This window comes from Bubalus kerabau, chromosome 12 (assembly GCF_029407905.1).
Source record: "Bubalus kerabau isolate K-KA32 ecotype Philippines breed swamp buffalo chromosome 12, PCC_UOA_SB_1v2, whole genome shotgun sequence".
Taxonomy (NCBI): Eukaryota; Metazoa; Chordata; class Mammalia; order Artiodactyla; family Bovidae; genus Bubalus; species Bubalus kerabau.
Genome location: NC_073635.1, coordinates 13,792,008 through 13,817,862, shown reverse-complemented (window position 1 = coordinate 13,817,862; position 25,855 = coordinate 13,792,008). Strand labels below are relative to the sequence as shown.

The 25,855-nt window shown below is 42.8% G+C and overlaps 1 protein-coding gene across 7 annotated transcripts in view; it reads left to right on the top strand.

Moving 5' to 3' along the window:
* EPSTI1 (epithelial stromal interaction 1) overlaps positions 1–25,855 on the top strand; it is a 110,329-nt gene that overhangs the window by 63,959 nt on the left and 20,515 nt on the right. For 6 of the 7 annotated variants that reach the window (XM_055541992.1, XM_055541990.1, XM_055541995.1 and 3 more), the window contains 2 exons: positions 2,741–2,834; positions 14,694–14,777. In XM_055541992.1, coding sequence (XP_055397967.1) covers positions 2,741–2,834; positions 14,694–14,777 — 178 coding nt within the window. Of the gene's footprint in view, positions 1–2,740; positions 2,835–11,914; positions 12,263–14,693; positions 14,778–25,855 lie in introns of those variants that run through there. The other variant, XM_055541991.1, reaches the window with a different exon arrangement.

Below are 25,855 nucleotides of genomic sequence, written 5' to 3'. Positions count from 1 at the left end.
CAAAAACAGTGCTTCTACCATTTTCAACACACAAATGACTTCCAGGATTGTGCCAGGGCTTGTCCCTATTCCAGACAGCCAGGAGGAGGAGGGGAATGTATGGAGGCTCATGCACGGGAAACTTATTATCAGTTCATCCTGGAAGTGGTGTGCATTACTTTCTTCCTCATTTTGTTGGTCAAAACCACCACGTGGCCAACCTTAGCTGCATGGGAAGCTAGGAAATATGGTCAGGTTATATGACTAGAGGAAAACTCTCATTTTGATGGATATTTAGAGGTATCGGCTACAACAGAATTATGTCCAGGTGATGTTACCCCGAAGAGGCCTTTTAGGATAAGCCATAGGCACCACCCTAAGGACAAGTAGAAAGGATGCTTAAGCATCCTAAGTTGGAGATGAGTTAAGGTTAACTAAATCTTCAAAACCAGTCTGTTATTGGTGATCCATTCTCAGGTGTTCTCTGGAGAGTAAAGGAAGAGATCCTGTATTTGTGCCTGGGTCAAAGTGCTAATGTGGGAGAGGATCACCCCCCCCCCCATTAGGTGACAGAGTCACGGTGGTGGCAAAGAAGGAACCCCAACAAAAAGGTGACTCAGTGCTGGAGTCTAGGGTTCTGTTTTGTTGGACTTCCCCTCCAGTAGATGTTTGTACTGTTGAGCCTCAAGGAGGTTGTTTATTTTATTTTTATTGATTTTGACCATAATTACCTACAGGGATTCCAATCCAGTTCAGCCAATCTATTGATAACAGAAAAATGCCAGTTAGCCTGGTAGCTTGGAACTTGTCTTGTTTGTAAAGTTAATCACTTGGGAGTAACCCACATTCTTCCCAGGCCTCTACTGGTATGCCTCTGGCAGTCCCGTGGCCCTGGCACTGTGCTCTGATCTTGTGGCATGAACAGGGTGGTGATCATGGGCACAAAGGCCATGGCTGCTGGTGAGCTACACAGCCAGCTCTGTGCTTGGCGTTGGCAGGTAAGAAGCATCCCTCAGAACACAGTGCGGGGCTGCTGGTGTACCTGGTCTGAAGCTCCTTACTTGCTTATCATGGTGCTTCTTTTCCACTGCTTTCTCACATAGTCTGCTCTCAGCTAAGGATATTCAGAAATCTCAGCCAAACTTCTGGCAACACTCTTCTTTTTACACTTGTGACTGATGGCTTCATAAAGCCTCAGACAATGGGGCAGCTTCCAGCTTCTGCGACATCATTAGTCTCCTTGTCTACTCTGGGCAAGATAAGCAACCCTAGACAAATGGAAAGGCTGCTCATCTCAGCTGCTGAAGCCTGGTGTTTCTCTGGGTTATGTTTGTCGCTTAACTTTCAGCTCTTCCTTTCCCAGCTGAAGATTCTGACCTTGTTCAGATGCCATGTTCTACCTAAGTAATTATTTGAAGTGATGTTGGCATCTCTGTTTAACTTCTAATTCCTTATTTTGATTTCCACCCTCACTGGATACCATTTATTCTTACCAGACCATTTGTGTCTCCTTTGATGCCCATGCCCTAAGTGCTTGATAAATTGGATCTTAGCATCAGGCCTAAAATATGAGGGGGAGCCGAGGGGTGACAGAAGGAAAAGGCAGAAGGGAAGCAGGCTGCCATGGTCTCGTGTAGTATAAACCAGGCCTTGCTGAGCTGTTTGATTGTGACTATGAAGCAAGGGGATCAAAGTTCCACCAGTTACATGGGGAAAGGACAAAGCAATAGAAATTCATCAGTGGGAGGCAGAAAGGGGCAGTCGTTAAAGTAAGGGCTAGGAAACCATTCCAGCATTCTATGCTTGACACATGTGAGGGAGAAGTTGGGGTGACGGTTTGGATTTTTAAGGGAAAAGCAACTTATTAAAGCTGAGGGGACTTTCCTGGTAGTCCAGTGGCTAAGATTTCGTGCTCCCAATACAGGGATCTGGGTTTGATCTCCGGTTGGGGAACTAGATTCCATGTGCTCCAGCTAGGCTAGCATGCAGCAACTAAAGAGTCCATGTGTTGCAACTACAAGATCCTGCATGCTGCAACTGAGACCTGGTGCAATCAAATAAATCAACAAAATATTAAAAACACGGAGGCTATGTCTTGGTATGCCTTTTGCAATCTTTCATAGCTAAAAAGAGATACAGATCAGAACTGGCATCATGTCTTTCTTCCATGGAAGGTACAAATGAAATGCAAAGGGATGTGTGCTTTCGGAATTCCAAAGGGGTCCATGACCCGTAAATGGTTAAGCATGACAGGCTTGGCAGCTCTGCCCCCAAGCCACAGGGGCAATGAGATGACTAGCAGAGAGACCCCTGGAGGGTGAAGGGCCTGATGTGGCAGCAGCGTGGTGGGAGGGACACCATACCACGGGAGGGATGTCGTAGGGGAGGGACGTTCACTCTACAGCCCTACACTGAAGTCTGGGTGTCAAGCTTCAAGTGCTCAGATAGGAAATTAGGGCCCATACTGTGGAGTCTGATAGGGCATTTATCTCCATGTCAAAGGACACAAAGCAGAAAACAGTGAAATGGTAGACTCACATTCCACAAGCCTAGTGTTATATTTTCCCAACTGTGAGGTGCAGTCTTGCAGTAGCATTTGCTTGACCTTGTACTCTACCGTGCCCACAAACTCACCTTCTGTTCCATCGCGGCCACTTTTAGTCACCCGCCGATAGAGGTCCAGGCCAGTATCCAAAGGCACAATGAAGAGTGATAGTTCTTCTTTTACAAAGGCACTAACACCTGTTTGTGTTCCTGCTAGCAAAACTGCCGAGTTCTTGAGAAGATTTGAGGCAGACTTGCCGCACAGAGGGGCCTGTCCAGTTGCTGGTGATGATCCACAGCCTTCAGCTTGGGTGAGTGGAATATCACGCAGGGTGCCGTCTGGCACTTTTTAAAGTGGATGAAGATCGGGGCCAGAGAGTGACTTCTACAGCACAGAATTTTGGAACTAAAGGCAGAGATGATCTGAGCTGAAAGTGACCTCAACTATTGTCTCAGCTGTAAACCAATGCTTGCAACTTGTTGCCAACATCATGGCCACTGGGACGAGCAGCAGCCTCTGAAACCTTTGCTCTCACCCAGTCAGCCATCCCTCAAATGTGTGTGTTTATATAAATACTGTCATGCTGCCAAGTTGCTTAGTAGTGTCTGACTCTTTGCGACCCCATGGACTGCAGCCCGCCAGGCTCCTCTGTCCATGGGATTCTCCAGGCAAGAATACTGGAATGGGTTGCTATGCCCTTCTCGAGCGTCTATTCCCGACTCAGGGATCAGACCCATATCTCTTGTGTCTCCTGCATTGGCAGGCAGGTTCTTTACCACTAGCACTGCCTGGGAAAGCTCCAAAAAGGGCATGTTGCCTCCTCATTGGGGAATCAAACCCCTGACTCCTGCGTGACAGGCAGGGATGGTCACCACTATACTAACAAGGACCAGGCACACATGATTTCTGCCTCGAAGGACCTCAGTCCAGTGAAGAGGAGAACTAGGTATAGAGCGGAGTGGTGAGTGTAGAGGATAGAAACGGTTGGAAAGCTGAAGCTTAAAAGATGAGTCACAAGAGAGTCATTCCAGGTGTCAGGAATTAGAAGAAAGAAGGAAGGTATAATGGCAAGGAAAAGCGTGGATGAATTTTGTGCAGCTGCAGTTGAGAAGGGCAAGCTAGGAGCCTGGAGAAGTCAGGAGCCCTGAGGAGAGTTCCTCAGTTGTAGCCGTCTGGGCGGGGTGGTTCATTGGGTGGGCTGTCTTGGGTACTGCAGGATGTGTAGCAGCCCTGACACCCTGGGCAGAAGATGCTAGAAGCATCTCCCGGGCTTTGAGGCTCCAGAGATACCACTTACAGGAAGCTGCTGGTGCCCGTGGTGGAACACCACTGCCGACCTGAACGAACTTGAACTTCATTCTGTGAGTCCTGAAGGTACTGAGATGTTTTAAACAGGGACGCTTCAAGGTCGCATTTGCATTTTGGCTGCTGGATCACACTGGTAACCAGGTGAAGGATGGGTCTGAAGTAACAGAGAGGTCTCTGAGGCTTCCATATTAGACTCAGCGAGCAATGATGAAGGTCTGGAGCAGAGTGGTGGGTGAGAGGATGGAGATGAGAGTGTGGGTCAGAGGGACGCTTAGGAGGTGAAAAGGGCAGAGCTTGGTTACTGACTGACCAAGTTGGGGCAAGGATGACCGTGGGAAAGGGTTGTAAATGAAAGAAGAGGTTGTTTTAGGTTTTAGAAAAACAGCTTTTCAGCGTCTGGGGAGGTAAACGAGAGGCTGTTAGAGATATCTGATTGCCCTCTTCCCCCAGCCCTCTTTCTCTTTAGTGACCACATTTTAAAATGTCAGGAAGATACTATGACGCTCCTTGGGAAAAGGTCATTCTACTCTTACCAGAAACCTCTCAGTGCTTCTTCTTTTTTCCTTGCATTGAAGGCACGGTGTCCCAAAGTCCAGATTTGCTAAATGTGGGCTCCACCAGTCGTATCAAATCCATCGTCCCTCTCATTGCAGGGTACTGGAGGGAGAAGTTTGAGGAGCTGTAGGTAGTAGGGTTAATCCTGTGTAGAGATGCTCCTTGACATATGTCTACATGGCCTTTTCATGATGGAGGAGGGGAGGCAAGACAGGAGTTGGATAGCTTTACCACCTGGGTGCTTGGCTGGCAGGATGGTCTTGATTTCTGTTTGAAGGGTCTTGAATCCTGTGGCTGAAACACCTGTGTGCTTGCCCTATTGATTTTGGCTCGTTTCTTCAATTGAACAAGATCCTCCTGGAATTTCAAGATTGTTGTCCAAGGCATTAGTAATCTCTCCCAGAGCTGCATTTCCTGTGGATTGATTAGTGCCTTAGTCATAAGATCCTCAGGCTATTAATAGAAAATATGGGGCAGGATTGCACCCAGGATGGCTCCTCACCAATAGCATTCAACAGCGGCTCCCATTTTGACACCAAACTATTAATAATTTGTGGGTGTTCAATATATTTCCTTACTTGTTACCCATATTGTAGTCTTCTCATACTGTCTAATCCATATGCATAGAATTCCTCAGAGAATGAACTGCAGAACCATTTTTAAAATGCTTTAGGAAAATCAAATATGTACATTACACCTCTGTGAATTTAAAGGCAGACACCTGCAGTTTGCCTTAATTATGGTCAATGCGCAGAAGGTGAACACTGCGTGATACCCAAATATGTGGGGTGTGAGGAGCTGTAAGGTTTCAAGTTTTTTTTTTTAAGCTATTTCAGTTTTACTACAGAATGCAAATTTCCTGAGAAAATGGTTGTTCTTACCACTTCTTTAAATGTGGGGCTACCATGGCAGATGGGAATTTGATAAATACTATATATGATGTCAGAGAAGGCAATGGCAACCCACTCCAGTACTCTTGCCTGGCAAATCCCATGGACAGAGGAGCCTGGTAGGCTGCAGGGGTCTGTGGGGTCGCACAGAGTCCGACACAACTGAAGCGACTTAGCAGCAGCATATATGATGTCGATGTAAAAAAACAAGAACATTCCTGTGGGTCAGAATGTCAGAGAGGAGGAGTTCACAGGGTTCACTCACACATGGATGGCTGTAGTTCTCTATGCTGGGTGTGGAAGCAGACGTGCCGGCAGCATCATCCCCCCACTCCCCAGGTGCTATCATAGTGTGTCTCTAGTTGTGCATCATCCCCCCACTCCCCAGTCGCTATCATAGCGTGTCTCCGGTTGTGCATCATCCCCCCACTCCCCAGTCGCTATCATAGCGTGTCTCCGGTTGTGCATCATCCCCCCACTCCCCAGTCGCTATCGTAGCGTGTCTCCGGTTGTGCATCATCCCCCCACTCCCCAGTCGCTATCGTAGCGTGTCTCCAGTTGTGCATCATCCCCCCACTCCCCAGGCGCTATCATAGTGTGTCTCCAGTTGTGCATCATCCCCTCACTCCCCAGGCGCTATCGTAGCGTGTCTCCAGTTGTGCATCATCCCCCCACTCCCCAGGCGCTATCATAGTGTTTCCAGTTGTACCATCAGTGTACGACCAGTCCCTGGTTTGCTTCTCCCTGCCTCTTCTACCGAGATTAACACGTTGAGAAAAATACCACCTCATTCTGTTGTTCCATGGTCCAGTGGCTCCCCGTCTTCAAGAATCAAGTCACAATGCCCTAACTTATGCACAAAGCCCTCTCTGTGCCTCCACCCCCCACCTCCCCTACAGGCCCCCTCTCTGTGGGCCTGCAGTCTAGGTCTCTGCCGCTCCAAGTGTGATCCATGGCCCAGCAGTAGATGCGTTGCCTGAATGATGCTGCAGACCTGAATCAGCGCCCACAGTTTAACATGGTCTGTAGCTGATGTGTGTACACGTTTATGTGTGAGGAGCACTGCTCTCTATTCATGCCTTTCTGGCCCCTGCTGCTGCTGCTGCTGCTAAGTCGCTTCAGTCGTGTCCAACTCTGTGCGACCCCACAGACAGCAGCCCACCAGGCTCCCCCGTCCCTGGGATTCTCCAGGCAAGAACACTGGAGTGGGTTGCCATTTCCTTCTCCAGTGCATGAAAGTGAAAAGTGAAAGTGAAGTCGCTCAGTTGTGTCGGACTCCTAGCAACCCCATGGACTGTGGCCTACCAGGCTCCTCCGTCCATGGGATTTTCCAGGCAAGAGTACTGGAGTGGGGTGCCATTGCCTTCTCCGTTCTGGCCCCTACTGCTGCTACTTTCACTTCCACCACTCCGAACACTTACTGCAGGTTGCTTTAATTTCTATCCGCGTGTCACATGTCCTTTAAAAAGTCAACACTGAGAGGCATAGGTCCCTCACATGCCATTCAAACCCACTTCAATTCCAGTTCTTTACATTCTTAGTATAACGTTTCCTTTGCTGCTGTAGTGAATTTTTGCCATTTTAGGGGCTTCAAACACAAATGGAGTTTGTCTCTTGCAGTTCTGGAGGTCAGAGGTCAGATATGAGGAGGAAGGGACTGAAGTCAGGATGTCGGTAGGGCTGGTTTCTTTTGGAGGCTCAAGGAGGAATCTGCTCCTTGGCTCTCCCAGTGTCTCTTGGCTGCTGCTGCCATTCTTTGGTTCTTTAACCCGTGTGTGTGTGTGTGTGTGTGTGTGTGCGTGTCTGTGTGTGAGTGTTAGTTGCTCAGTTGTGTCCAACTCTTTGTGACCCCATGGACTGCACCCCACCTGGCTCCTCTGTCCATGGAATTCTCCAGGCAAGAATACTGGAGTGTGTTGCCATTTCCTTTTCCAGGGGATCTTCCCTACCCAGGGATCGTACCTGCATCTCTTGTGTCTGCTGCATTGGCAGCCAGATTCTTTACCACTGAGCCACCTGGGAAGCCCCTTCCTTGACCTGTGGCTCACTCGAATCTCGACTCTCATCATCATATCACCTCCTCTCCACTCTGACCTTCTTGCCTTCCTCTTGTAAGGACCATTGTGATTCTGTTGGTTCCACCCGTACCACACAGGTGCCTCTCTCTGTGTCCCGACTCTTGATTTCTACAAAGTCCCTTTTGTCATATAAGGTAACACTGACAGCTTCCGAGGCATCCCTGGTGGCTCAGATGGTAAAGAATCTGCCTGCAATGCGGGAGACCAGGGTTTAGCCCCTGGGTCGGGAAGATCCCCTGGGGAAAGGAATGGCTACCCACTCCAGTATTCTTGCCTAGAGAATTCCATGGACAGAGGAGCCTGTTGGACTACAGTCCATGGGGTTGCAAAGAATCGGACAAGACTGAGCGACTAACACTTTCACAGACTGTGCAGGCATTAGGATGTGGAGCTCTTTGAGGGGGCTGTTATTCATCCAGCCACACTCCCTTAGCTGTGTCTTTTGTTATTTGGCTCTGAATATGTTAATGAAGTTTTATATAAAGAAAGCTGAGTGCCGAAGAATTGATGCTTTTGAACTGTGGTTCAAAAACTGTGGTCTCGAAAACTCTTGAGAGTCCCTTGGGCTGCAAGGAGATCCAACCAGTGCATCCTAAAGGAAATCAGTCCTGAATATTCACTGGAAGGACTGATGCTGAAGCTGAAACTCCAATACTTCGGGCACCTGATGCTGAGAACTGACTCATTTGAAAAAGACTCTGATGCTGGGAAAGATTGAAGGCGGGAGGAAAAGGGGATGACAGAGGATGAGATGGTTGGATGGCATCACCAACTCAATGGACATGAGTTTGAGTAAACTCCGGGAGTTGGTGGTAGACAGGGAGGCCTGGCATGCTGTGATTCATGGGGTTGCAAAGAGTTGGACACGACTGAGCGATTAAACTGAACCGAACTGATGTTAGTAAAGTATATGGCTATCTGTTGATTCATCTATTTTTAATCTTATAATTTTTCCCCCTGATTCTCCCCATCTAATCATTCAGTATCTCAGACTTTCCTTTATTATGACTCTGCAAATATTTTTCACTGCCAAGCCAGTTATAATTTACATTTTCTTTCTTTTATAACTTCGGAAATCTTTCATTTTATTTTTCATTTTCTTAGTTTCCTTTGAACATCTGACTGCCTTCCTTTAGCTTTTGTGAGTGTTCTACAAAGTGCCTCTTGATGCAAATTTCCATACAATTTTCCACTTTGTGACAGTCAAATTAACTTGTCAATTCTGGGTTTCTTTCCCTTCTGCAAACCTCCCTCCTCACTTCATCTGGGCTGGTTGATTTTGAAGCCTCCAACAGCGCTATAGTTCTGGGACTGTCCTTTCAGGGAACAGTTCCCAACCTCAGCTGTCCACTGGAATCACCTGGGCGGTGGACTTTAAAGCTCCCTGATGCCTGGGTCATGCCCCCAGGGCTCCTGCTGTATTATGGCCTGGGCTTTAGGCTTTTAAAGCTCCCCAGGTGATTCTAGTGTGCAGCCAAGGATGGGAATCAGGTCTTTAAAATCATCTGGGGAATTGCTTTTATTGCTTTCCTGTGTTGGGTTCCCTGATTTCTGGGTCGCATTTCTTCTTTTTTTCTTTTTGTTTTATTTATTTGTGTTGGTGGGGTATATTATTTAGTAGCTTCCCAAGAGAAGATGTATGTTCAAGTTCTTGCATGTCTGAAACTATTTTTATTCAGCCCTCATACTCAACTTGCAATTTTCTAGTAAGTATTCCAAATTGCAAATAATTTTCCTTTACCATTTTGAAGGCATTGCTCTTCTGACTTTGAGTTATTCGTTCCTAAGGAATGCAAGGCCATCTGAATTTTGTACTTATATGGGGGCTTTCCCCTTCTTCCCCTGGAAATATTTCTATATCTCCTTCTCTTTTATTTTTTTCTGGTATTTTCTGTAATTGCATAATGATGTATCTTAGTGTGAGGGTCATTTTTATTCATTTTTCAGTCTGGAAATTTATCTCTAGTTTTAGATGATTTTCTTGTGTTTTTTCTTTGATTTATTTCCTTTCATTTTCTCTTTATGGGATTCTTATTATTCAAATCTTAGGCTTCCTTGATTTATCTTCTAACTTTTTCATAAAAAAGTATTTTTTCCCCTCTAATTTATCTTTGATTACTCCCCCTACCCCCACCTTGTGTGTGAGACTCTGTGTGTGTGTGTGTGTGTGTTAGTCACTTACTTCCTGGCATATTGAATTAGAAAAAACTCCTATCTTTTCCCTCCTAAGTGTATCCTTAACTCCTATACTACCTTGTGTGCGTGTGCATACACACACACACACACACACACACACACATACACAGAGAGCACTTCTGATACAAAATGTGTGTGGGGTTTTCCCCACCAAGCAGTTCTGCAACATCAGCTAAATGTCCCACAATTTAACTCAGTTCTGACACTCTCTGCCTGGAGATAGCATCAGATCTAATAGGCTAAGGACTCAGTCCCATAAGACTGCTCCCCACTTCAGATGCCAGTCACAAGTGGTCAGTCCCCAGGGTACCCAGAGCTTCTGCCCAACTTGGCTACAAATCAAATGTATCTGCAAGGGACTTCCCTGGTGGTCAGTCCAGTGGTTAAAACTCCACATTTCCATTGAGAGGATTCAGGTTCATCCATGGTTGGGGGACTAGGATCCCACATGCCATGTGCTACAGCCAGAAAGGTTCCCACAACCTGCACTTGGGATTTAATTAATTTGCTAGAGCCACTCACGGAACTCATTCTACTCTATACTTACTTATGTTTACAAGTTTATTAAAGAGTATGATAAAGGATATAGATGAACAGCCGGATGAGGAAAAATACAGGGAGAGGCCAGGGAGGGTTCTATGCTGAAGCTTCTGTCCCTGTGGGGTTGGGGTGTGGCCACCCTCTTGGTGGATATGTTATATATGGATATGTGCAGCTACTCAACAGTTCCTTGAACCCCTATATTTCTGGGACTTTTATGGAGGCTTCCTCCTATAGGCACGATCAGTTATTAATTCCATTTCCAGCTCTTTTTTCTTCTCTGGAGGATGGAGGTTTGAGACTGAAAATTCCAAACGTCTAACCATGACTTGGTTCTTCTGGTGACCAGCCCCCATGCAGGAATCATTCAGGAGCCCACATGGAGTTGCCTCAGTAGAACAAAAGGCCCTCCTTGTGGTCTGATCACTTAGGAAATTACAGGGTTTTAGGAGCCCTGAATCAGAGATGGGGTCAAAGACCAAAGACTGGAACAAGAGATGCTCTGAAAGCTCTTATCATTTAGGAAATGACAAAGGTTTTAGGAGCTCTGAGCTCTGTACCAGGAACTTGGGATAGGTATATATATATATATATATATGTATGTATGTGTATGTATATATATACATATCTGCCATATTTATGTTTTGGAACAACTCTGATGCTGGGAAAGATCAAAGGCAAAAGGAGAAGAGGGCAGCAGAGGATGAGATGGTTAGATAGTATCACTGACTCAGTGGACAGGAATCTGAGCAAACTCTGGGAGATAGTAAAGGATAGGGAGGCCTGGCATGCTGCAGTCCATGGGGTCGTAAAGAGTCAGACATGACTTAGTGCCTGAACAACAACAACAACAACCTGCCATATATACTATATACAAATATGTATAGAAAATTTTTAAATATACATCATTTTTTCTGTTATCTCACACATTTTGTTGGTTTTATCTTCTAAATATTTTACTTGTTTGTCTTTTTGTGGGGAAGAGGAGATATTTTTAATTTCTGAGAGCTCCTTTTTATTTTGTTGCTTAAAAAAAACAACCAGCAACCTGTTCTTGTTTCATGGATAAAATATCACACTCTATGTCTCAGAGGGAACAGTGCAGGGAGCCATATAAATGTTCAAAGAAGGGCCCAGAGGCCCACAGCCTGGTACGCAGCAGTTCACACAGTCCTTCCACTCTCACCCTGGATCTGAACACGGCTGTCTTCTGTCCTAGGCCTGTCTGGTTTGGTTGATCCAGAGGATACATTTTTGATTTCCTGTCAGGCTGGGGGCATTAGCACCTGAACTGTCGGGGTGGAAGCAGATGTGGGCGCCTTCCTCTCATCCATCGCCTTCCTGGTAGCTGGTACATCCCTCTCGGGGGCCCTCACCTTGCTCTGTGGGGCTAGCTGCCTTCCTGTGGCTCCTGCATCCCTGCCCCCCGCAGCAGGGCTTTAGATTTGCTCTTTGCCCTCCTGGCCCCTCAGTGTCTCTTCATCTAGTTTGTCGTCATAGATTTTTTGTCTGAGAACACTGGTTTCTCTTGGGTTTTGAAGCTAGGGCTTGTGGTTGTTTCAGTTCCTCCTCTGTTTAGGGTAATTGCTGAGAAAAGCATGGAGCAGAAACATATTTACTTCACCATCTTCAAATGGGAACTCAGGGCTTGTTACGCATTGAATTGCGTCCCCTGGACATTTATACGTTGAAGTCGTAACTGCCAGTACCTCAGCACATGAGCCTATTTGGAGATGGGGGTCTTTACAGAGGACATTAAGTTAAAATGAGATCTAATCCACTAGGAAAGGTGCCCTTATAAAAACACAGAAATTTGGTCACAGGAGCAGACACGTGTAGAGGAGGAGGATGTGAAGAGACATGAGAAGACTGCCGTCTGTAAGCAGGAGAGAGGCAGAGATCCTTCCCTCACAGCCATCGGAAGAAACATGTATATATCCTATGGACACTGCGTATGTGACAGATACCTGAGGACCTACTGGCCGGGGCAGGAAACTGCTCTGTGTTCCGTGGTGACCTCAATGGGAAGGAAACGGCAACCCACACAAACGGACATCACATTGTAAAGCAACGATACTCCAATAAAAAAAAAAAGAAGCCAACTTTGTAGACACCTTGATTTTAGACTTTTAGCTTCCATGTGAGGCAATAAACATCTATTGTTTAAGCCACCCGGTCTGTGGTTCTTTGTTATGACAGCCCGAACAACCTAGTGTAATACAATGCCATTTTTTGTTTATTCACAGAATGTCCTGCCCCTGCTTAGTCTGATTCCTACTCTTTAAAAAGCAACCTATGTCTCCTGCTTTGAGACTGTGTCCTTGATCTGCTTTAATTAAATGTCCTTCTTTTTAGCATCCCTTATCACAAAACCTCTCATGCTGTACTGTAATCAATAATCTTGTTAATCTTTCTGTCTGACTTCCATACTAGGCTATAAGTACTTGAGGCCTGGGGTCCTGTCTGACCTCAGGGATTGTGCACAGGAGGCTGAAATACTGCTTATTGAATGAATATATTATTAGTATAGCTTGTGGGGGAGGATGAGCAAAAGTGTAGTTGAGTAACAAATTTATCATTAATATGTTAATACTTTTTGATAGAAAATTATATGAATATAATTACATAGAAATTTCTGAGACTTCAAGAAAGCTAGTGATACCCATCCATGCACACACAACACTCAAGATTAAAATTTCATCGTGAGAATAAAAATACAGAAAACCAGTAATCGAGAGTCTTTGCCCGTATTTTTAAAGAGAAACTTCCTGTCCTGCCTGGGGACCACAGCTGGGTCAGCCAGCACTGGGACTGCAGGTAGCTTTGAACTCTGTAGTTGCGATGCCTTGTGAACTGCCCGGTTTCTGTGGCCTTTTCATTGACACTTAATGTGTCTAACCATTTTTTTCTAAGTCAAATATCGTGCGCTGTGTCCATGTGTACTCAGTCACGTCCAACTCTTCGCAACCCTGTAGACTGTAGCTTGTCAGGCTCCTCTGACATGGAATTTCCATCCAAGAATCCTAGAGTGGGTTGCCATTTCCTACTCCAGAGAATCTTCCCGACCCAGGGATAGAACCCACATCTGTTGCGTCTCCTGCATTGGCAGACGGATTCTTTAACACTGCGCCACCTGGGAAACCCAGGACCCATATTCTGATAAAAAACTCAACAGGTTGAGTTTAAAAGGAAGGTATACAAATAGGTTCCTCACTCAAGTCATCTTATCTGCTTTAACTAAATCTCTTATTCCTCCTTTTACTCCTTTGAATAGAAAATGTGCTACCAGCCTCTCTCCCCTCCTTTAAGATCTTCTCATGTAAAAATAAAGGGTCACCAGACAATGATTCCCCACCGTTTATATCTTGTCACAGTCCCCTTGTGTTCAGGATATGGATAAAGTCCTGGGATGTGTGTGCCTGTCTGATGTGGCAGGGTTTGGATATATGTGGGCTTTCTGAACACATCTGGACACATTTGGAGCGCTGCAGTTCCACTTATTAGTGCTACAGCTGATGCATCCTGAGAATCTCTCTCTTTCCGGCGAGTGCTTCTTCTTATTTGCTGGAAGATGGGTTTTATAGTGACAGAAATGGAGGAATGAATTAAGAAGTACTTGAGAAAAATTATAGTAAGGGAAAAGGGGGGACCAGGCTACGGAAGCTTTATGGATTACTAGTCCAAAGAACTAGGGCCTGAAATATGTCGCTGCTGCCATGATGCTGCGAGTAGTTTATGAGAACAATGGCTTTCCTACGTGTTAGCTTATCAGGCTGGCCTCTCTGCCTTCCTGAGGGTGGGCTGCAAATCAGTGTGAGGGAGAGAAAGTGTATGACAGATGAACAGATAGAATACTTGAAATCTCATCAATTCCAGCACATGTGGTCTCTGTGCCCATGGCGGGGGCACCCTGACATGGAGGGTCACTGGGACTGAAGGACATCTTACTGCGTGTGCTGACTCTTCCGAGCTTCCCCCTTGAGGTCCTAATTCAGCCAGAAATGATGGCTTCTGTGCTCCTGAACAGACTTTGCTTTCCCTCTCGGGCACAGAAAGGAACTTCAGGTACCGATTAGGGACACAAAGACCTGGAGAGAAGCTCGTCTCTGGAATTGCACGGCATCAATCACCAGCCGACACGCTGTTTAATAGGACGTCATTAATGAGCAGCAGACACGTGCGTGCTGCTGCTGCGGCCGGTGTCACCACCGCCTGCCTCTGATATTCATCAGCTAGTTGAAATATTCTTGAAAAAGTACATTTAACTTTCCTCTGCTTCAAATTCTCCTCACGAGAAGGAATAAACTATGTTGATTATCTCTGAGGGGATATTTTTTTAAAGCTTAATTGAACAAATGTTTAGAGTATCCTTTAAAGTGCGCTGGATGGTTGTGGTTGCGCTCGTCTCTTCTTGTACATCCCAAGGGGCATCTGCAGACGCGTGCATAAATCACTCAATTTTAAGCACGTGTACGTGGAGAGCTTGCTATATGCTCAGGTTGATCTGAGCATATAGCTCAGATCAGAACTGGACCCACGGTAGGTGTCAGACATTGTGGTGATGCTTTTTCTCATGATTCTTTTTTTTCCATACCATTACAGGCCAGAAGACAGGCTTATATGGATACTCTAAAGGAGGAAGAAAACAAAAAATTACAAAAGATAAAGGAAGAACAGCACCAGAAGGTATTCAAAGACCATATTAGCATTTGGTTGTGGTACTAGATAATGTGGAAGAGCTTGAGAACAGAAGTATTTATATACATGAAAATCCTGAAAACAAAACAAAACACCACAGGTGTTAAAAATGGTGAGATGTGAGTATGTTTTAAGAGTATGGTGGTGTGATGGCCGCTTCTGTTCAACTACTTACTGGCTCCTGCTACTTACTTAGCCTCAGAGGGCTACAGTGTGTCTGCTGTAGTTGGTGCCAGGGTCCAGGGAGAAGATGATAGAACACTTGGGAACTTCTTTTTTTTTTTAACTTTTTATTTTGTATTGGAGTATAGTTGGTTAAAAATGTGTTAGTTTCAGGTATATAACAAAGTGATTCAGTTACACGCATAAACATGTATCTATATTTTTCAAATTCTTTCCCCAGTTAGCTTGTTGCAGAATATTAAGTGGAGTTCCAGGACACTTGGAACTTTGGGTCTACAAAATATAACAAATGCCACTGCCATTTTTTAAATTAAAGATATATGATGTTGCAAATAATGTCCAGAGACCACTATAATGCATAATGTAAAAAAGCAGGCACACAAAATCGTGACACTGGCTTAAATGTTCATCTAAAAATACCCAAGGAATGAAACAACGCACTCTACATGTATACAAATATGTGAGGTGTTTCAAAAAAACACAATATTCCAAATAAAATGAGCAATAGAAATCAGGGAAATGAACACTGAGAAAAGTACTTAACGAATAGGAAATTTCTGACAGGGTAACTGAAAACAGTATTGTGACTTGATGGTCATACCTGCTTTGATTCATAGGTTCCGAGGCTCCTCAACCAAGGATGGGAGTGATGAGAGAGATGGGAGTCAGCTCCAAGGGGCCACTTTGTTCCAGGTCCTTTAAAAAAGCAAAAAAAATTATTCAGCTAGTGGGAGACCATTATCTTCCCCATATTTATTTTCCAACTTTTTTCCTGCTTTATTTGTACTTAATATATCCTGACATTTCTTCCAGGATATCCCTCAAGTCTGTTTCTTCAATTATTCAATTACCTTGAATTCTAATGCCCGTTCTGATTTCCTTAATTTGGTTTGTTTTTTCCTCTTATGTCTTTGCTCTACAAGGTAACTTATTATAGCAATTGAGTGTGGAAATCATATTATAACATATTCATATTATGAAATGTGTACTAATTGTTGTTGTTAGAATTGACCCTCTGAGCGCTACCCTCCTCCCAACAGAGGTCAAACCCTTACTTTTTCATAGTTTCATCCAACATACAATATAAGTGGTTATCACTGAATTGTTTTGTGCTTCAGTTCAGTTCAGTCATTCAGTCATGTCTGATTATGACCCCACACACTGCAGCATGCCAGGCCTCCCTGTCCATCACCAACTCCTGGAGCTTGCTCAAACTCATGTCCATCAAGTTGCTGATGCCATCCAACCATCTCATCCTCTGTCATCCCCTTCTCCTTCTGCCTTCAATCTTTCCCAGCATCAGGGTCTTTTCCAATGAGTCAGTTCTTCGCATCAGGTGGCCAAAGTATTAGAGCTTCAGCTTCAGCATCAGTCCTTCCAATGAATATTCAGGACTGATTTCTTTGAGGATGAACTGGCTTGATCTCCTTGCAGCCCAAGGGACTCTCAAGAGTCTTCTCCAACACCACAGTTCAAAAGCATCAATTATTTAGCATTCAGATTTCTTTATTGTCCAACTCTCACATCCATACATGACTACTGGAAAAAACATAGCTTTGACTAGACAGACCTTTGTCAGTAAAGTAACGTCTCTGCTTTTTAATATGCTGTCTAGGTTGGTCATAGCTTTTCTTCCAAGGATCGAATGTCTTAATTTCATGGCTGCAGTCACCATCTGCAGTGATTTTGGAGCTCAAGTCTCTGTTTCCATTGTTTCCCCGTCTATTTGCCATGAAGTGATGGGACCAGATGCCATGATCTTAGTTTTTTAAATGTTGAGTTTCAAGCAGCTTTTTCACTGTTTTCTTTCACTTTCATCAAGAAGCTCTTTAGTTCTTCTTCACTTTCTGCCATAAGGGTGGTATCATCTGCATATCTGAGGTTATTGATATTTTTCCTGGCAATCTTGATTCCAGCTTGTGCTTCATCCAACCCAGCGTTTCACATGATATACTCTGCATTTAAGTTAAATAAGCAAGGTAACAATATACAGCCTTAACATACTCTTTTCCCAATTTGGATCCAGTCCATTGTTCCATGTCCGGTTCTAACTGTTAAATTGTTGAAAGAAATAATGTAAATTGTCAGTTTAGTTATTAAACCACTTACTAGGCTTAATTATCAGAGAAGGCAATGGCACCCCACTCCAGTACTCTTGCCTGGAGAGTCCCATGGACGGAGGAGCCTGGTGGGCTGCAGTCCATGGGGTCGCTAAAAGCTGGACACGACTGAGTGACTTCACTTTCACTTTTCACTTTCATGCATTGGAGAAGGAAATGGCAACTCACTCCAGTGTTCTTGCCTGGAGAATCCCAGGGACGGGGGGAGCCTGGTGGGCTGCCGTCTATGGGGTCGCACAGAGTTGGACACGACTGAAGCGACTTAGCAGCAGCAGGCTTAATTATTAAGCCAAGTGCCAATAAGGTGCTTCCCTAGTGGCTCAGTGCTGAGGAATCTGCCTGCAATGCAGGAAATGTGGGTTTGACCCCTGGGTCTGAAAGATCCCCTGGAGAAGGAAATGGCAACCCACTCCAGAATTCTTGCCTGGAGAATCCCATGGACATAGGATTCTGATGGGCTACAGTCCATGGGGTTGCAAAGAGCTGGACATGACTTAGCGACTGAATACAAGCATGATAAGCAATGAAGAAGTCACGAAGCATTTTTATCTCTTGGTGTTTAAAAAAAATTATTTTTCCTTTGACAAAGGCTTCATATTGAAATCCACAGTTAAATAAGCAGTGTTATAGTAAGATTCTAGTAATTAGCAAGTAGAAACTGAATCTAGTATATTTTTAAGTTATATTTTCAATGATGTCCATCAAATGACATGAAAGTATTAATATTTTTCTGTGATCTTTCAACTTATTACCACATCCTGAGGTTCTTAGATACTAAGGGGGGTGTTACAAATCAGTGTAGACATGATGTATTTTAAAATAACTACTAGTGAGTCTTAAATACTGTTTTATAAAGTTTGGTATATTTAGAATGTGAAAACCTGTAAATGTAGAACATTTTACAAAGGGCATGCTCAACAGATTAGAAAATCAGATCTGCTATATAATTTTCAGGTTGAGCAGTTATTTTAAACAGTGAAAATTAAGCTTTTTATTTCTTAATCTTGTTTTTCTTCTGGAGTCAGACAAATGTTGATACATACATATTTTTCTGGTTATTGATTAAACATATTTTCTTTTTACATAAATTATTTCCTTTTATTTACTGAAGCTTTCAGTAAAATGAATAATGAGTGTATAGATAGTTCCATCACTAGGGACTTCAATAATGGTAGAGTACATAAGGATATTTACCTTATTTTTGCTTCTCTCCCTTTTTGTTCAGTCTGTTGTTAAAAAAAGTCCACTGGAAGCTTCCCTGGCTAGTAGAGTCTGTCACTCATTATCACTTCAGTGGTTTTGCTTAAGAAAACAAGAAGAATCATGTTCATGGTAGGGAGCCATAACACATTTGTATCATCACATCTTTTCATGTGTTTGATTTCACCTAGTAGCCCAGATGGTAAAGCATCTGCCTGTAATGCAGGAGACCTGGGTTCAATCCCTGGGTTGGGAAGATCCCCTGGAGAAGGAAATGGCAACCCACTCCAGTATTCTTGCCTGGAGAATCCCATGGACAGAGGAGCCTGGCGAGCTACAGTCTATGAGGTCGCGAAGAGTCAGGCACAACTGAGCAACTAACGCACACATTCATGTGTTTACTTGTTCCCTTGATTCAACAAGTATTTAATGAACACCTACTGTGGAGAAATTGGAGAGTAGATTCTCTAGGTTAAAATGAGGTGTAAAGTGATCGAGGTAAAGTGATCAACCGCATGTTGATCCTGCTCTGTCTGTCCCTGACTTTCACATTCTTCCATTACTCTGGTCTTTGGGGACAGTAGGTTCTTCCTTAATTTTAATTCCCGGTATTTTACATTTGATTCAATTCCCTCTTCCAACACTTGACTTGTAATTCCCTTGGCTTGCCTGGTGGCTCACATGGTAAAGAATCTGCCTGCAGTGCAGGAGATCTGGATTTGATCCCTGGGTTGGGAAGATCCCCTGGAGTAGGAAATAGCAACCCACTCTAGTATCCTTGTCTGGAGAATTCCATGGACTGAGGAACCTGGTGGGCTACAGTTCATGAAATTGTAGAGAGTCAGACACAACTGACTGACTAAAACCTCCTATTTTCAGTTTTTCACCCTATCAGTTCAGTTGAGTTGCTCAGTCGTGTCCGACTCTTTGTGACCCCATGAATCACAGCATGCCAGGCCTCCCATCACCAACTCCCGGAGTTTACTCAAACTCATGTCCATCGAGTCGGTGATGGCATCCAACCATCTCATCCTCTGTCATCCCCTTCTCCTCCTGCCCTCAGTCTTTCCCAGATTCAATGTCTTTTCTAATGAATCAGCTCTTTGCATCAGGTGGCCAAAATATTGGAGCTTCAGCTTCAACATCAGTCCTTCCAGTGAACACCCAGGACTCAAATTCTTCCCAACCCAGGGATCAAATTCTCCTTTAGGATAAACTGGTTGGACCTCCTTGCAGTCCAAGGGACTCTCAAGAGTCTTCTCCAACACCACAGTTCAAAAGCATCATTTCCCCCCTACATCTTCAGTATATTTTCTGTTAACTAATATATTTTTTGTGAGCAGGCATGCTGACTCTCGCCGTAACAAAATAAACAAGCTGACCTACTTCTTCCTTGATTCGGCTATCCTCAGGGTTATCACCTTTTCTGCTTCTACCAAAAAAAAAAAAAAGACAGAGGTAATATTACTATAATCACGTCTTTATTGCCCACTTTGTCCTTAATGCTTTATGTTCTGGTTTATATTCATAAACGCTCTTACTGAAACTGCTCTCTAAAGATAAAATCCCTTCTGAACATTCAATTCAGTGGTTCAGTGGTCTTTTTGCAATCCCTGTGTCCCTGTAACTCTGACATTATTTATACCATTTAAAGGTTTTATGGCTTTTTTTTTACTCTATTATTCTGATATTATTCTAACTCAGAGTAATCCATCCCAGTATTCATCCACCGACCCATCTATCCATCCACCCATCCATCCATCTATTCTGTCAACAACAGGGACTGAGCTCCTATTATGTACTGAGCCTTCTGGAAGATACTGAAGTTCCAACTAGAAACAGGATAGACAAGGCCCCTTCTCTCCTAAAGTTTACTTTTTTGTGGAGGAGATGAACAATTAAAAGAAGACAAATAAAACACTGTACTTTTATTTTATAGTGAATAATCACTTGGTAGTAATTAATGCTGCCCAAGAAAAAATTGTGTGTTGTGATAACTTCAGAGTGATGTATCAAATAGTGTTGATTACCTACTTCTCTCCTAAAACCTCATTTTTTTTCCCCCTTCATGTGTTCATCCTACTTAGCATGGCCTGTTTCAGAAAAGTCAGAAGTCAGCCCAGGGATGCATTTGCAAATGGTCTAACTGATCATGGGAATTCTATTCTCATTGACTGTGATTGGTTCAGCCATTGATATGGGAAGTAGTTCCAACCAACATGACTTATGGGAAGCCAGCCTTTCAGTACAGGATTTTATCAATATGAAATGGACTACTCTTCTCACTTAGTGATTTTCACCTTGATGGTTCTTGGTCTTAATTTTGTCTGATCCTAATTATTTTGCCATCCTTCTTGTTAGAACTTATGAGGCAATTTCTTTTTCCATTACTCAATTTTAACCCCTCTGTGTCACTTGGCTTAAATTAGATTTCTAGTAACAAAAATGGCTGATTTTTCTTTTAGCCAATTTCATAATCTCTTTTTAATATATTCTCATTTATTGTGATTACTAGTGCATCTGCCCATTTTCTGCTATATAATTTACTTTTTATTTTTGTTTTCCATTCTTTATTTTCTTGACTCTGAATTTTCTGTCCTGTTTATTTACTTTTCCTCTTTTCTCTCCTCTCCTCTCCTCCCTATCGTAAGAAATTTCTTAGTGGTTTTGATTTTAATTTTGTATTACCTTTTCTTGGCCTGTTTAACCTCAAAATATGTCTTACTGTAGTTCTGAGAAATTTCTATTTTCTTTTCACATTTCTTCCCTATTATCAACCCTACTCCCTGTTTCTTGGATATGTATCAAGTAGCTTTGGAAATTCTAGCTAGACCTGTCCTCTGTCTCTCTTAACCATTTGTCTTATACTTCCTGTCTGGCCTTTTCCATTGTATTCTGGGAGAACCTTTCGCTAGATCATCTTGATCCTGGAATCATTTCATCATTCTGCTTATTTGGCCCCTGCATTGAATTTGTTTATTTACCAGTGTTGCTGACTTACTTTTTCATAGCAGTGTTCTGCTTTATAAGTGCAATATCCTTTCTGATCTCTTCATTAATGGCAGTTATACAATCATTAACATTTTCTACTTACTATTTTAATAGTATTTTTTTCCTTTCTGATGTAAGTTTTATCTCACGTAGTTTTGTCTCTCACATGTTTGGTGATTCTTGGTTATCTCCTCATGTTTCTTTGGACACGTGAAAGTGAAAGTATTAGTTGCTCAGCCGTGTCTGCCTCTCTGCGCCCCCTGGACTGTAGCCCACCAGGCTCCTCTCTCCATGGGATTCTCCAGGCAAGAAAACTGGAGTGGGTTGCCATTCCCTTTTCCAGGTGATCTTCCCCACCCAGGGATTGAACCCAGATCTCCTGTACTTGGGGCAGATTCTTTACCATCTGAGCCACCAAGGAAGCCCCTGGCCAAGTTAAAATATACAGAAGCCAATCTTCTGCACGTGGCAGCCTCTTGTTCTCCTGTGGTCAGCATGTACTGGGACACTGTCCTGTTCCTCTGAGCTCAGAGCCCCTCCTCCATTCTGTGTTACCCAGGGGACGATGTCAGTGCGGGCTGCTGTGTATGCCAGTGTGGGAGAGGAAGAACCCCCCGCAAGCTCCTCTCAAAGCACTTCTCCACCTGGTCATCTTTAGCTTCTCTCAGCTCTCCTTTAGAAACACAGCTAACTCAGACCCAGTTGATCCTGCATACTTGTTTCTCCATATAATTTATTTTATCCCTTTTCTGCCTACAAGGAATTTAAAATTTTTCTGATAGGTTGAGTACACTTACTGATTTTGCATGGTTATTGATTTTATATAGTCATTTGGAAAGTAAAAACAAACCAAAACATGAAAACATATTTAAATTATTCAATGACAGAGAAAATGATTGTAGACTACATTAGAAATCATGGTGAGAGCAGCTTATAGGGAATCCTTGCAAAGCCATACTCAGAAAAAGAAAAATCACAACTTTAAATCCAGTCAGTACTCAAACAGAAACAAATTAAAGTATCCAACCTAAGAATTTAAAACAAGAACAATAAACAATACTGAAGGAAGTAATTAAGCACAGAAATTAATAAAAAAAAAAACTTGAAGAAACAGCTGTTATAAAAATTCAACAGCTTCTTCTTTGATAAGGTCGACAAAATGAACAAATCGCTGGTAAGTCTAATCAAGAAAATATTAGTAAAAATGCAAATACACAACAGTATAAATGAGGGGCTAGAACCATAGTTTTAGAGAAGATTGAATGGTTTTATGAGAAAATGTAAAACTCTAAACTGACTCAAAGAATTAAAATAAAGACAAAAATGCAAGTGATTTTAAAGTTTTCTGAGAATTACTTTCCCTTAACAAGCTAAATTTGGATAAATTTACTGGCGGGTTCATTAGAATTTTCAAGTAACACATTTTTTTTCCTGTGTTCTACAAGTTGTTTCAGAGCAAGGAAAAAGATGAAATAATTTAGAATTAATATTATTTAATTGTGAGTCTCATGATGTCACAACCTGGTAAAGGGATTTATAGAGATTAACATCTGAAAGAAAATTCTAGCTAATGGGATTTTTTTCTCATATCATTTACATAGTTAAGTTTATTCTAGGAGTGCAAAGATGACTACCTATATATTATAACTTTTTATATCACTGCAATATGATAGTGAAAGTTGCTCAGTTGTGTCCGACTCTTTGCGACCCCATGGACTATATAGTCTATGGAATTTTCCAGGCCAGAATACTGGAGTGGGTAGCCTTTCCCTTCTCCAGGGGATCTTCCCAACCCAGGGATCAAACCCAGGTCTCCTGCATTGCACGTGGATTCTTTACCAGCTGAGCCACAAAGGAAGACCGAAATATGAGAGAAAAAGAGATCATGAGAGAAAAAGAATTTGACTACCTCTGTAATTGCCAAAAATGGGCACTGGTAGGTTAAAATCTATCAGTTAAAAAAAAAAAAAAAAGAAAACATGGTAAGCTAGAGATAATTTTTTTTTCCCTTAACATTCATATAGTCTTTCAAACAAATAACCAACATTAATCTCAGTGGTAAAAATATTAGAACAGTGAACAACATAAAAATATCTGCAACTCCTACCACCAACTAATATTTGTTCTGGAAATTCTAACCTAATGCTTTTTAGTGTTATTTGATGAAAAACTCTTCTAGTGAAAGGGAAGAAAGCTTCAGTATTGCATGGGACAAGGTTCAAGAATTGTTTTAGCCAACTTGATAGGACAAAAATAGAAAAGGAGTTTTATCTAATTATTGGAAATAAAAGTTATTATTTATGGATGAGAGCAATCTGTACAACCCAAGAGAATCAACTAAAAATGGCTTAGAACAAATGGAATTAAATGAGTTGGCTTCCTTTGTGGCTTAGCTGGTAAAGAATCCACCTGCAATGTGGGAGACCTGGGTTCAATCCCTGGGTTGGGAAGATCCCCTGGAGTAGGGAAAGGCCAACCCACTCCAGTATACTGACCTGGAGAATTCCAGGAACTGTATAGTCCATGGGGTTGCAAAGAGCTGGACATGACTGAGTGACTTTCACTTCACTTCACTTCATATATATATGACACTCAAATTCATGAAGCATTCCATATGTTTTAGGGCTTCCCTGGTAGCTCAGCTGGTAAAGAATCCAGCTGCAACGTAGGAGACCCCGGTTTGATTCCTGGGTCGGGAAGATCCCCTGCAGAAAGGGATAGGCTACCTACTCTAGTATTCCTGGGCTTCCCTCATTGCTCAGATGGTAAAGAATTTGCCTGCAATGCGGGTGACCTGGGCTCAGTCCCTGGGTTGGGAGGATTCCCTGGAGGTGGGCATGTCAACCCACTCCAGTATTCTTGCCTGGAGAATCCCCCATGGACAGAGGAGCCTGGTGGGCTATAGTCCATGGGGTCACAAAGAGTTGGACATGACTGAGCAACTAAGCACAGCATAAAACATATATGTAAGAATCAATAATGCCCTCAAATATTAGTAAAAATTAATGACAAAATAGGAGATAGAAAGATTTCATCAAAAAGCAACAATATAAAAAATTGCTCAATCCCTAAAAAAAAAAAAAAAAAAAAAAAAATCCAAAACCCCCAAACCTAAAAAAGCCCCAGAATACCTGAGAACTTTCCTGTAATCCTTTAACGTCAATTTGAATAAAGTAGGGATGGCTGATGCCCCTGAGTGGTAAAATTCAATACTGTAACAACGATAATTCTGTCCAAATTAATTAGTGAGCTTAATGCAATTCCAGTAAAAATTTCAGTGGAATTTGAGGTAGTTTGAAAACCATATCTACACTTCAACTGAGAGAATAATCACAAGATTAAATAAGAAATAATTTGTGTGTTTGCTGGGGTGAGGAGGGTTTATATTATTAGCTATTAAAAAACATTACAGACTCCCTCGTACTGCTGCTGATAAGAGGGGCACCAAAGGACTCAGACAGTATCAAATTCTAAAGAGTTTCCTAAAATAAAAGTCTTAGATCTAAAAGGTATACATCTATTCTGAGGAAATAATCAGAAATGCACGCAAGCTGTATGGATAGGATTGTTTGTATTTAAAATCAGCTTAATGGGAGGTTTAAAATAGTTTTTCAGCAGTAGAGAAGTTGAGGATTTTGAAGTCTGAAATACCATGCAACAGGGACTACTATGCTTCAGTGATGTAAGAATGTGCTTATCTATGTGAAAATGAAAAAAAAAAAGTGATTATAAAATAGAGTCTGGGTGAGTTTTGAAGCCTGCCTCTTCTCTTGTACTTTGTATGGATTACTTTCTCTTTCTAAACCTCATTTGTTATGGATGATTGTCATGCTGTGTACCTCATGACACTGGAAGATTACCTGAAAGCAAGCACATGGAGAGTTTAGCTTAATGCCTGGCATGTGGTAAGCCTGCAAATGTGACCCGAGGTGGCGAGAAGCAGTGACAGTCTCTGTATGTATGTAAACCAAGAAATGAAGAAAATATACTGACATGTTAAAGGAGCTTATCTCTGGGTGGAGCGTTTTTATGAGTGATGATTATATTTTTCCTCGTAATTTCTATACTTTTTACATTTTCCACCATATAAAAGCAACTTTTATGATAAAAAATATTTTTTTAGAAGTTGCAAGAAATTTGATAGGAAGTATTTCTGGGTGGGAGATAGAGAACTCAATGACTATTGTAGCTGAAAGTCCATTTCTTTATATTAAATAATGACAGAATTAACAATAACCAGTAAGAGAGGGCAGAGAAGGCAATGGCACCCCACTCCAGTACTCTTGCCTGGAAAATCCCATGGACGGAGGAGCCTGGAAGGCTGCAGTCCATGGGGTCGCTGAGGGTCGGACAGGACTGAGCGACTTCACTTTCACTTTTCACTTTCATGCATTGGAGAAGGAAATGGCAACCCACTCCAGTGTTCTTGCCTGGAGAACCCCATGGACAGGGGAGCCTGGCGGGCTATGTTCCATAGGATCGTCGAGTCGGACATGACTGAAGCGATTTAGCACAGCACAGCGAGAGAGGAGTACACATTATTAATGCTATTTTTTCACTCTCCTACTTTAC